The sequence below is a fragment of the Rhincodon typus genome, chromosome 6, assembly GCF_021869965.1.
Source record: "Rhincodon typus isolate 14 chromosome 6, sRhiTyp1.1, whole genome shotgun sequence".
NCBI classification, from domain to species: domain Eukaryota; kingdom Metazoa; phylum Chordata; class Chondrichthyes; order Orectolobiformes; family Rhincodontidae; genus Rhincodon; species Rhincodon typus.
The window spans coordinates 66,698,300-66,711,189 of NC_063337.1; the positions used below are offsets into that span (position 1 = coordinate 66,698,300).

At 41.8% G+C, this 12,890-nt stretch overlaps 1 protein-coding gene across 1 annotated transcript in view; it reads right to left on the reverse strand.

Annotated features, from left to right (window-relative positions):
* The window catches only part of uggt2 (UDP-glucose glycoprotein glucosyltransferase 2), a 298,559-nt gene that overhangs the window by 258,138 nt on the left and 27,531 nt on the right, over positions 1–12,890 (reverse strand). The window contains exons 2-3 of the mRNA XM_048597609.1: positions 8,074–8,204; positions 926–1,005 (exon numbers count right to left, since the gene is read on the reverse strand). Of these exons, the coding sequence (XP_048453566.1) occupies positions 926–1,005; positions 8,074–8,204 (211 nt within the window). The remainder of the gene's footprint in view (positions 1–925; positions 1,006–8,073; positions 8,205–12,890) is intronic.

Consider the following 12,890-nt stretch of genomic DNA (forward strand, 5'->3'; position numbering starts at 1 on the left):
TTATTGCGTGGACGGGGTGTGAGGGATGAGGTGCGGGAGATGTGGGAGACACGGTTGAGGGCGTTCTCGACCACCGAGGAGGGGAAGTTACGGTCCTTGAAAAACGAGGACAACTGAGATGTACGGGAGTGGAATGCCTCATCCTGGGAGCAGATGCGGCGGAGGCGAAGGAATTGGGAATAGGGGATAGCATTTTTGCAGGAAGGTGGGTGGGAGGAGGAGTATTCTAGGTAGCTGTGGGAGTCGGTGGGCTTGAAATGAATATCGGTTTCTAGGTGGTTGCCCGATATGGAGACAGAGAGGTCCAGGAAGGGGAGAGAGGTGTTAGAGATGGTCCAGGTAAACTTAAGGTTGGGGTGGAAGGTGTTAGTGAAGTGTATGAACTGTTCGAGCTCCTCGTGGGAGCACGAGGCGGCGCCGATAGAGTCATCAATGTAACGGAGGAAGGGGTGGGGTTTAGGGCCGGTGTAGGTACGGAAGAGGGATTGTTCCACGTAACCTTCTGAAGTGTTTTGCAAAAGAAGCAACTGAGAAGTGAAAAGAGACTTTTTTCACACAGTGAATAGTTAGTATCTGGAATACATTCCTGAAGTGTGGTGGCGGCATGTTCAATGAAACATTTATGAGGGTACTGGATAATTATTTAAATAGGAGCAATCTATATGATTAAGGGGAAAATACACAGGAGATTGGCACTAAATCAAAATTCTCAGATAATATGGAGAAAGTAGACTCCTTCTGAACCATAATGATTTATGATTCTACGTATACTGTACAAACATGAGACTTAAAATACTTCCTGTATTTCTATTCTTTGGAGCTGCATGTTTAAATTCCCTTTCTACTGCCATCATGTTTGCAACACTTTCCTTCCTGACCAATTTTCCAGCAAATTTTCACTGTGAGATATACAAGATGATCTTACCTCCCTGAAGGTAGGTTACTTCCTTGACAGTGTCAACAAATTGCCAGAATTTTTCATTATCTTCTTCTGCTATAAACTCACTACAAAATAAGAGCCAGATAATATTTTTTAAGTTCACAAAAATCAATACATTCATACAGAATGATTGGAAACAGTATGAGAAAACTTACATTTGCTTTCAGGGAAAATTTCAGCTCAAACACAGAAACGTTCAATGAAGTGTGACTATGCTGTCACTTTAACAAGGTCATTTTGTCCTGGATTTTTTGAAGACAGGTTGTAAACACAGAGGTGCCAAAGTGGCTACGGGAGCTGGCCTAATTTAATAGGTTAAGAGGCCTTTAGGTTTTTTTAAAGCAGTTGTAACAATAGAAGGGGAGTGGCCAGTTCTCCCAGACCAGGCTTCCCAATTTTTTGTTAGCTGTAGCAGTGAAAAGCTGTTTGGGTCCCAGAAGAGTTGGAGCTTCAGTAAATGATTCCTAACTACTACGTTCTCTGAAATCCCTCGATGTTGAATGCCACATAAGAATCTGTACCTGAATTTACCTTTTGGACTAAGTGTGTGTTTATGGGATGTTGTTATATTGGAACAGTTAATTAGTGATAGGCACTGTATCTATTATTTGGTTACGTTTTCCACAAGTAGGTTATTCTAAATTCTTCTTTCTTTTATTTGTATTTTAACTGTAGTGTTTAAATAAATTGTGCTTTTCTAAATGTCGAGTGGTTTGACCAGTTGCAACATCCCTGGAATAAGCAGCTCACATCTACCTTTAAAATAAGAACAAGTTAGGGTCTAGGCTACCTTCTTAAACTATTGTGAGGGAGGGGTCTTGTCTGGTCTATTACAGAAGTAAAGTACTTAATGATTTAATTTTACACCATTCCAAAGTAAAGAAGATTTAAAACAAAATATTCATGAACAGAATCTCAGCTAATCTGTGAATGTTAAAAGACAAATACTTTAGAAAAACCTCTCTCACTTCCTTATTCTCCCTCCTTCTCTACACCGCACTTAAAGCAGGAGTCTGGGAGATAATCAGTAAGTGAGACCACAAGCAGAAAAGAATGAGTGTTCAAGAGAAGGCTGCAGCGTGAGAGAGGAAGCAAGAGGGATGCGATGCGTAAAGGTAGGGAGCGTGACAGTGAGAGAAGGCAACAGCGTGTAAGAGAAGGAGCATGTGAGGAATGTGGCAAGTGAGAGGGGATATATGACAGCAAGAGAGGAGGGAGAAAGCAAGACAGGGAAGCATTGAGTGATGCAGATAGCAAGACAGGGATGAGACAAGTGATGAAGAGAGAGAATCATAGAATCCCTACAGTGTGGAAAGAGGCCCTTTGGCCCAACAAGTCCATACTGACCCTCAGAGCATCCCACCTAGACCCATCCCCCTCTAACCCACCTAATGTACAAATCCCTGAACACTATGGGCAATTTAGCATGGCCAATCCACCTAGCCTGCACATCTTTGGACTGTGGGAAGAAACCAGAGCACCCAAAGGAAACCCACACAGACACAGGGAGAATGTGCAAACTCCACACAGACAGTCACCCGAGGGTGGAATTGAACCTGGGCCCCTGGTGCTGTGGGGCAGCTGTGCTAACCACTGAGCCACCGTGCCACCCCGAAGTGGTGAGTTAGAGCATTAGAGGGAGGGAAGCAGTAAACTGGGCTGTTGGGTAGGGAAGTGTGATGAGGAAAACAGCAGTTTGTTTTAAAAATGACCAAAGACAGGATTCTCCTATGAACTCTCCTAATTTACAAACTACACTAAAAAACTGTGCTATGACAATGTGGTTTAAACAGGGGACACTGTACACAACTTAAAAATAAACTCTGTGGCCCCAATTCTGAATACTGCATTGCATGCACAGTGGTGAGACGATTCCCAATTTCACAAACCCTACCTTTAAAAATGGACACCCATGGTTCCCTTTTATGGTCCAAAGGAAGTGGAGATGCGGGGCCACTCTGATTGTGAGTCAGGCAAAGTGGGGGAAGCTGCCTGCTCTCAAGGCAAGCTGGACAGAAAGCCTGCATGAGGCTTTGGGAACAATGTTTACAAACTCTACTTTGACTGAAACCTAAAACATCCCTCCTGCTCACTTGGCCTCACTACCCTATCTATACCTACCCAGGTTACCTAATGCCCTGTATTCACATTCCATGGCCCCTCAAACCCTATGCCACCAAATGTCCATCTACACATTGACTATGGCTACTCATAACTTCTATGTCCACAATCATCCCCATGCCAACTCAGTATCAACGTATACCCCCAACCCCACTTTATCCTTCCCTCTCCAAGCAATTGTCCCCAAAAAACATACATCAGGAGCCACGCTGACAGAAAATAATGTTATCCATCAATGATATCCGTGCTGAAAATGTCTTTTACTGATATAAAAGCATTAATACATTGAAATCTCTTCAGTTAATTCCTTATGAAGAAACTCTATAAATTCTATAAGCAGCAGAGCTCACTTGATGGGCACCCCTCATGAAAATTATATTTTGGGATACCAGCCATGCAACAGCCATTCTATATAATTGCTCACTGATACTTAATTTACGTTTTTACCAGCGCCACTCTGTTTGTCACCTCATTATAACCCTGGTCCACAAAAGAAAGATGGTTGTGGCTATTGGAAATAAATTATCTCAGCTCCAGGACATCTCTGCAAGAACATGTCCTTGAAAAGTAACACCTTGTGATATAATGAATTATGAGAATGCGAAAATATTGTAGCTTTTATTGAAATTCTTTTTACTTTCAATAGGAGAATATAGAGTATGCTAAAGACTGATTATATATTTACACAACCTGTAAAATGATACTTTTATGTTTTATACATATCTATTTGCATACTAATTTAGAGAAAAAGATAGCAATCTGTTACTATATAATACGGTCTGATGAATATTAAATACCTAGTGTTTGAAGGTAATAAGGTAAACAAGTGCTGGATATTGTTCAGTTGTATTTGGGGCTCTTTCATAGTTGCAACACTCAGGGTGTAATGATTGATTGGCTTATTGTCACATATACCAAAATACAGTCAAAAGCTTTGTTTACAAGCAGTACAGGCAGATCACAGCAAGCAAAGGATGTACAGATCAAAAAGAGACATACAGGTTACATTGCAGGTTACATTATTTGAGGCTAGAATCCATCAAACCGTCTGATAATGGGGGGAAAGAAGCTGTTCCTGAACCTGCTATTGCGTGTGTTCAGGCTTCTGAATCTTCTGCCCTACAGAAGAGGTTGTAGGAGGTCATTACCAGGGTGCAATGGGTCTTTGATGACTTTGGCCGCCTTTCTGTGGCAGCGACCCATGTAAATAGGGTCCATGGATGGAAGGTTGGTTTCTGTGATGGTCTCGGTTCTGCACACCAACTTCTGTAGCTTCTTATGGCCCTGGGCAGAGCAGTTGCCATACCAGACCGTTATGTACCCGGACAGTAGGTTTTCAATGGTGCATGTGTAGAAGTTGGTGAGGGACCGTATGGACATGGCAAACTTCCTGAGCCGGCTGAGGAAGTAGAGACGTTGTTGTGCCTTCTTGACTGTCACATCTATGTGGGAAATTCAGGACAGGTTGTCAGTTATTGTCACTCTGAGGAACTTGATGGTCCTCACTCTCTCATCCTCAGTTCCATTGACGTAGATGGAGGCATGTTCTCCTCCTTTCTTTCTGAAGCCGATGATCAGTTCTTTAGTTTTGCCGACACTGAGAGAGAGATTGTTTTCATTGCACCACATCACGAAGCCCTCTATCGCCCTTCTGTATTTTGTCTCGTCATTGTTAGATATCTATCCCACTACGGTGGTGTCGTCAGTGAACTTGTAGATGGCTTTCGTTCGGAATTTGGCAACACAGTCGTAGCTGTAGAGTAGGTGCTGAGGAAGCATCCTTGAGGGGACTCCAGGGTTGAGTGTTATTGTGGAGGAGGTGCAGTTACCTATCCTCATGGATTGCGGTCTGTGGGTCAGAAAGCTGGGGATCCAGTTGCAGAGGGAGGAGTCGAGACCAAGATCACAGAGTTTTGAGATCAGTCCAGAGGGGGATAATGGTGTTAAAGGCCGAGCTGTAGTCAATGAGCAGGAGTCTCGTGGGAAATGGTTGAAAGAGTTGTGTAGAAACACGTGGAAGCTCAGTATTCTTGGGTTTGACAGACAGTGAACAGAAGAAAGGAACATGATAGTATGGAGTTTCCCCTTGATTACTAGGCTAAGCATGGAACTCACTCTGTGAAGAGTGACATGCGTTGCCTTCCATCCTCATCCAAATCACAAATGCACAACGGAAGTGGAAAATGATGAATCACACCTGGAGTGGGCAGAGTCAATGTTTTATTCCTGTCTGAGCCCACAGTCTCTACTTGTAAGCAACTTAAGGTCGAGCAAGGGCAATAGCATTAATCAGACATTTACACAGTAAGAGTTAAAGTCATCTGTATTCCTTGTGTCCTGCATTTGAAATACATGCAGTGCCCAACTGTGTGGGATACAAATCCTGGTCACAAGCAATCCATAGAATCCCTTCAGCGTGGAAACAGGCCATTCGGCCCAACGGGTTAACACTGGCTATCCGAACAGCATCCCACCCAGACCCATCCCTCTACCCTGTCTCTGTAACCCTGCATTTCCCATGGCTAATGCATCTAATCTACACAACCCTGAACACTATGGGTAATTTAACATGGCCAATCCACCTAGCTTGCACATCTTTAGACTGTGGGAGGAAACCAGAGCACCTGGAGGAAACCCATGCAGATATGAGGAGAATGTGCAAACTGCACAGTCACCCAAGGATGGAATCGAACCCAGGTCCCTGGCGTTGTGAGGTAGCGGTGCGAACCGCTGAGCCAGTATGCTGCCCAATGCAATTGTTTGCATTTTGATTATGTCATTGTTCATTACAGATTGATCATAGTCATCTCTGTGAAGCAGAAGTAATTAGAGGCAATCTTAAAATTGGCACATGGAGTCCACTATTGAAATACAATTCAAGATCCTACAGCTGCACAAGAGTATGGAACTGATTTACTCTCATCTTGAGCTGTAAGCATTTACCAACATGTTCTTATAGACAATGCTGGCTTTCCGAGGTGACGTGGGCAACCAAGATATCAGGAATCCAACCGCAAACTCCTCCTGCATTTGTGTGACAATGGCTTGTGCTACTATGTCCATGAAGTAGCATTCTATGGCCATCCTTGCTGAAGTCCTCCACGTCTAGCTGTATAGAGGAGCAAGCTAAGACAGTGATGTGAATGCTGACTGCTCACATTACTAAGGAGTTATTCTGTTTCTGATATTCCCCACACAGATTCATTGGATCCATGACCAATGTAACCAATCACAACAGAGGTAAATGTCACTGTAATTGGACGCGTTCCAAGGATAATTACCCTCTTCATCAACCTTTGCTGACGTTTCCATTACATAATCCCCTGACTTGAGGTCAAGTGGAGATAAGTGCTGCCCATTCTTCAACCAGTACCAACATGGGGCAGACAATAGGCCTGCTGAAAGAGAGGTTCCAATGCTTGGATTGGTTTGGGGTCTCTTGCAGTACACTTCAGATAGAGTGCGTTACATAATCCTAGCATGCTGTGCTCTACACAACTGGAGCAGGCAAAGAATGGATGTGAAGGAATCTGAAGAGCTGTGAAAGCAGCAGCAGTCTTCTGAGGATGAAGATAAGATTATTATGCAGGACGAACATCACCTTCAGCATGACAAAGCACAACACTGTCAAGCTTAACAGGCTAGATAGGACTTAATTGACATTAGATGTGAGCTGGGTGCAATTATCACACATTCATTGTAAACTTCTTGCTGTTTAAAAGGCAAGCTGTCCTCATTTGTTCCCAGAGGCAAATGGTGCTTTATGTTTGTTTTTTTTTCCTTTTTCCTGTTGTTCAATAAAAGGGAAAGGTTTCAACTATTTGAGGATTATCCAGCATGTGATGGCCCGACATTGAACAATGGATGATGTTACACAATGCTGAGTGCTAGAAAAAAAGTAGGACTCCCTTAGTTGCATGACATTAAGGACAGGTAACCTGTGTAGCTTGATTTATACAGCTGCAGTTACAATGACAGTCAGACAGGTGATGATGTGAAATAGCAATACATTTATAAATGTGAGATTTTATTTGCAATGAAGTGTCACCCATGCCACTGATGTGTCCTCGGAAGGTTTTCTTTTTCATTTCCTTCCCACTATGTCTCCTATGAAGGGCCATTGCTAGTTGGCAGTGTTTGACCTGGCGCACAGCTCATATTTATATATGACACTAAAAGAGATAAAGGAAAAGTAAGAAAATGCAGAAGAATGCATTATAACCTACTTACGTTTGACTATTTCAAGTATGGAGTAGAAAGATTTCTTTCAGAAAATAATTTTGGGATATATTACAAGTGATTTGAGATACAACATGGGTAAATGTATAGCACGCTTGAGAAGAAAAAGGTGGCTTATGGCCCATAATTCATAAAGCTCTTTACCATGAATCTTTGCCTGTGTCACTCCTGGGTCTGTTGTACAGCATTTGACAAAGAATGGCAATTATCAGTAAATCAATTTCACTGTATCATGTGATTACAAGGATTTCTAAGAAACCTAATCCACTGTCCATTATCATAAAGGATAACAGTACAATACTTCAAGAGTTAGGCATTCTTGTAAATGTTGTACACTGTATTCACTCATTTACATCTTGAATACCAAATAACAACTGTCAAATACAACTGAATTATGATGCAGTCTTCTGTATTTTCATATTTTACTTTGGTCACTTTTTTACCTCTTCCTATATCTAATTTGGCTCTACTTTGTTTACATATACGTACAAGCAGCTTATTTAAATTTGGTCTATGACACCAAACTAGTGAACATGAGTAAAAATTACTGTTTGAATGGGGATTGGATGAATGTCTTTTCACTCTCCCCAACAGGCTATCAGCTGAATCAAATACACATTTTGATTCATAGCTTTTATTTGTAAACTGCAAGAACTGCACATCTATTACAGTTTAGAAATCATATTAAATTCAAGTTAAAGAAGGACTTTTAGAAAGCAAGAAGCTATATTTGAAGTTAAATGTGAAGAAAGCAGTTTCAAAATTAATCTTACCTTATCTCCAACAATAAAGGTGTTGATGGCCATTTTGCATCTAAACTAACAGTCACACCTTTGCCAACTGCTTGAGTGTTGCAAAACCTCAATGTGAGAACAAGGAATGGTAGAGCCATTATCCTTGGAAACTGAAAGGATGAAAAAGTACGTTAGCTAGTGCTCCTTCATTAAGCAGCAGAAGGGCAAAGGAAGACACAGAAAAGGATTGCAATTTAAATAATTTAATATATAATAATATAAAACAAATAACAATCAAATGGTAAATGATTTAGTTTGCACCACTTCATTGGCTGTCACTCAGTTTGTGTGGAAGCAATTAATAAACTATCCTAAGATAATTATAAAAATCATCATAGTTTATTGAGAAGTAATTATATGCAGAAAAGAGCTGGCGCATTTTTTAAAAATATCACTCATCTTCAGACTGACATTGAATCTTATATAGTCAACGCTTTTACAGCATGGAAATAGGCCGTTTGGCCTATTACATCTATGTCAGTCATCAATCAACTATCTATTCCAAAATAAAACAAAGAACTGCAGATGCTGGAAACCTCAAACAAAAATAGAAAGTGCTGGAGAAACACAGCAGGTCTGATGGCATCTATAGACAGAGAGAAACAGAATTAAAGTTTCAAGTCCAGAGACCCTTCATCAGCACTTTTCCACTGTTCAGCTTCTCTATATCTATCCATTCCAATTCTATTTTTCAGCATTTGGCCCACAGCCTTGTATGCTATGGCATTTCAAGAGCTCATTAAAATATTTAAATACTTTGAGAGTTCCTGCCTCTACCATTACATTCCAGAAACCCACAAACCTCTGGGTGAATACGATTTTCCTCAAATCCCCTCAAAACCTCCTGCTCTTTGCCTTAAAACTATGTCGCCTGGTTAGTGTTCCCTCAATGAAGAGGAAAGGTTTCTCACCAAACTGTACACCTCAATTGAATTGCCTCCTGAGCCTTCTCTCCTCTAAGGAAAATAAGCCATTCTAGTCTCCCTTCATAGTTTACTCGTTCCAGTCCAAGCAGTATCCTGGTGAATCTCCTCTAGCCCTCTCTAGTGCAATCACAACCTTCCTATAGTTGGTGATCAGAACTGTGCACAATATTTCAGCTGTGGCCTAAGTAATGTAATATAGAGCTCCTCCTTGCTCTTGTATCCAATGTGTTAACTAATAAAAGCATGTATCCCATATGCCTTTTTAACCACTTAATCTACCTTTCCTACCACCTTCAAGGACCTATGGACAGGTATGGTGACACTGTAAACTTCAGAACTTTAATAACTGTTCATGGATAGAAAGAATTAGCAAGAATTATGTCTGGAATAAACTGTTAAGGGATCAGGACAAACTATTATACAGAAACTGAAAGCAATTAGCCATCGCTGGGAGAAGCTACATGGATAGAACTGTTTTAACAACTGCTTGATGATTGGTTGCCTTATGCCACAAGGACAAATGATTGCCTTGCAGAAGCATTTAAAAGAGTTAACTGCAGGAAAGGTGTTTCTCCAAACACACAAGCCAATTCCAAATGTAACAAGGAACAAAGAAGCTACTTCTGATGAGAAGGCAAGCTGCAGACTGGCAATAATGTGGGTGAAAGAACCTACGGGATCATCAATAATGCCATACTACAAACTTGGATGGAAAATTGTATAATAATTCAACTTCAATATTCCTCAGGGACAGAACTCTGGAGATCAACACTGCACAAGGGTCGAACCGTGGACACAGCCAGAGACAGACATTTTTGGTTGGAATCATAGCTAAATTCCACCATTAATCACCTTATTGCCGAGTTGAATCATGAGGCTTAACTTGCTTGCTTAAGGGGACTTAAGGGGTGACTCTCTGTGTTGAGTATGCATATTCTCTCTGTGTCTTTGTGGGTTTCCTCCAAACGTTTCAGTTTCCGCCCACATCCAAAGATGTGCAGGTTAGGTGGATTGGCCATTCTAAATTGCCCCATAGTGTCCAGGGATGTGTGCAGGTTAGGTGAGTTAGCTGTGGGAAGTACCGGTAAAGGGGATAGGGTGGAGACTGTGGGTCTGGCTGGGATGCTCTTTGGAGGGTTGGTGCAGACTTGATGAGCCGAATGGCCTCTTTCCGCACTGTATGAATTCTGCTCTATGATCCTATTTTGGTTGCTACATCAATAAAGTTTAAATAATTGTTTCAGTGTTTGATTGTGACATTTCTTAATTAGTAGCCGAATTAAAGGTAGCTTGTGGTAATTTACTCACAACAGTATACCAAGGTCCCTCTGATCCTCTGTACTTCTTAGGGTCCTACCATTCAATGTGTCTTCCCAGTTTGTCATGGGAGACCTTGTGAAAAATCTTACAGAATCATTGGGACCTCTTTAGGGTTAGAAATGACCTGCACAGCAGGGACGGGTTCCACCTGAATTTGGAAGGGAACCAATATCCTTGTCGGGAGATTTGCCAGCGTTACTCTGGGGGCTTTAAACTAGTAACGGGAGTGGGGGGGGGGGGAGCGCGTAGTGGGAACCAAAGCAATACTAAGAAAAATTAAAAAGGCTGAGGCTGGTACAGTGGATAAGGGGAGTAAGTCAAATAGTCGAGACAAACAAGAGCTTGGCTGGGAACAAGGAAAGACTAATAAACTAAACTACACTTACTTAAATGCAAGACGCCTAACAGGTAAGGCAGATGAACTTAGCGCATGGTTGGGAACATGGGACTAGGATATCATAGCTACTACAGAAACATGGCTCAGGGATGGACGGGACTGACAGCTTATAAGTTCCAGGATACAGATGCTATAGGAAGGATAAAAATGGAGGCAAGAGAGGAGGAGTGGCATTTTTGGTTAGGGATAACATTATGGCTGTACATAAGGAGAATATTCCTGGGTGATTATCCAGTGATGTTATATGAGTGGAACCAAGAAATAAGAAGGAATGGACACCTTGTTGGGATTATATTACAGGACACGCAGTGATCAGCAGAAAATGGAGAAGCAAATATGTAAGAAGATCTCAGAAAGCTGCAAGAATAATAGGGTTGTAATGGCAGGGAATTTGAACTTTCCAATCATAACTGGGACTGTCATAGTGTTAAGGGCTTGGATGGGAGGAATTTGTTAACTGTGTAAAATAAAATTTTCTCATTCAATATGTGAATGTACCCACCAGAGAAGAAGCAATAATTGACCTTGTGTTCGGAAATAAAGCAGGGTAAGTGACTGAGCTGTCAGTGCAGGAACACTTTGGGGAAAGTGAGCATAATCTATTAGTTTTAAAATAGTATGGGATAGAAAAGAATAGAACTGATCAAAAAGTTGAAGTTCTAAATTGGAATACAGCCAATTTTGACATCATTGGATAGAAACTTCTAGAAGTTGATTGAAGGAGGCTATTCACAGGTAAAGTGACAGTTGGGAAGTGGGAGGCCTTTAAGAATGAAATAACAAACATTCAGAGACAGAATGCTCCTGTTAGTGTGAAGAGCAAGGCTGGTAAGTGTGGAGATTGCTGAATGACTAAAGAAATTGAGGCTCTGGTCAAGAAAAAGAGGGAGGCATATATTAGGTATAGACAGTTGGGATCAAGTGAATCCCTAGAGGAGTATATGAGCAGCAGTATCCTTAAGTGGGAAATCAGGAGGGTAACAATAGGACATGAGATACCTTTGGCGAATAGAGTTAAGGGGAGTCCACAGAGATTCTACAAATACATTAAGGGCACGAGAGTAACTGAGAATAAGGCCCTTTAGAGACCAACATGGCCATCTATGTGTGGAATCACAAGAGACGGGCAAGATACTAAATAAGTATTTTGTGTCAGTATTTACTGTGGAGAAAGACACGGAAGCTAGGCAAATTGGGGAAATGGATAGTGATGTCTTGAAAAGAGTTCATATCACAGAAGAAAGAGATGGGAATCTAGGGAAGAGATTGCAGGGCCCCTTGCTGAGATATTTGTATCATCAACAGCCAAGGGTGAGATGCCAGAAGACTAGAGGCCGGCTAATGCAATGCCATTATTTAACAAAGGCTGTAAGGAAAAGCCAGGGAACTACAGACCAGTAGCCTAACATCAGTGGTGGATAAGTTCTTGGGGATTCTGAGGAAAAGGATTAGCATGCATTTGGAAAGGCAAGGACTGATTATGGACAGTCAACATGGCTTTGTGCAGGGGAAATCATGTCTTACTAACTTGATTGAGCTTTTTTGAAGAGGTGACAAAGAAGATTGATGAAGGCAGAGTGGTGGATGTTGTCTATGTGGACTTCAGCAATGCATTTGGCAAGGTTCTGCGAGATAGAATGGTTAGTAAGGTTAGATCTCATTGTTCCAGTCCTACACTGGCTTCCTCCCATAACTCTTTTGTCAATACATCAATGACTGTTCCAGTGCTGCTTCATGCTCCCACCTGAACCTCCAAAAATGTGTTCATTTTGCCTCCAATGTCCCCCCCTCTATAACTTCCATATAGTCCATCTTTGACACAGTGACTCAGTGGTTAGCACTGCTGCCTCACAGCACCAGGAACCTGGGTTCGATTCCACCCTCAGGCGACTGTTTGTGGGGAGCTCGCACTTTCATGCTGTCTGGGTGCTCTGGTTTCCTCTCACAGTCCAAAGACGTGCAGGTTAGGTGGATTGGCAATGCTAAATTTCCCATACTGTCCAAGGATATGTATGTTAGGTGGATTAACCATGGGAAATGCAGGGCTAAAGGAATAGGGTAGGGGGGGTTGAGTCTGGGTGGGATGCTTTTCAGAGAGCCAGTGTGGACTTGTTGGGCTTAATAGCCTTTTTGTCCAGTGCAAGGATTCTGTG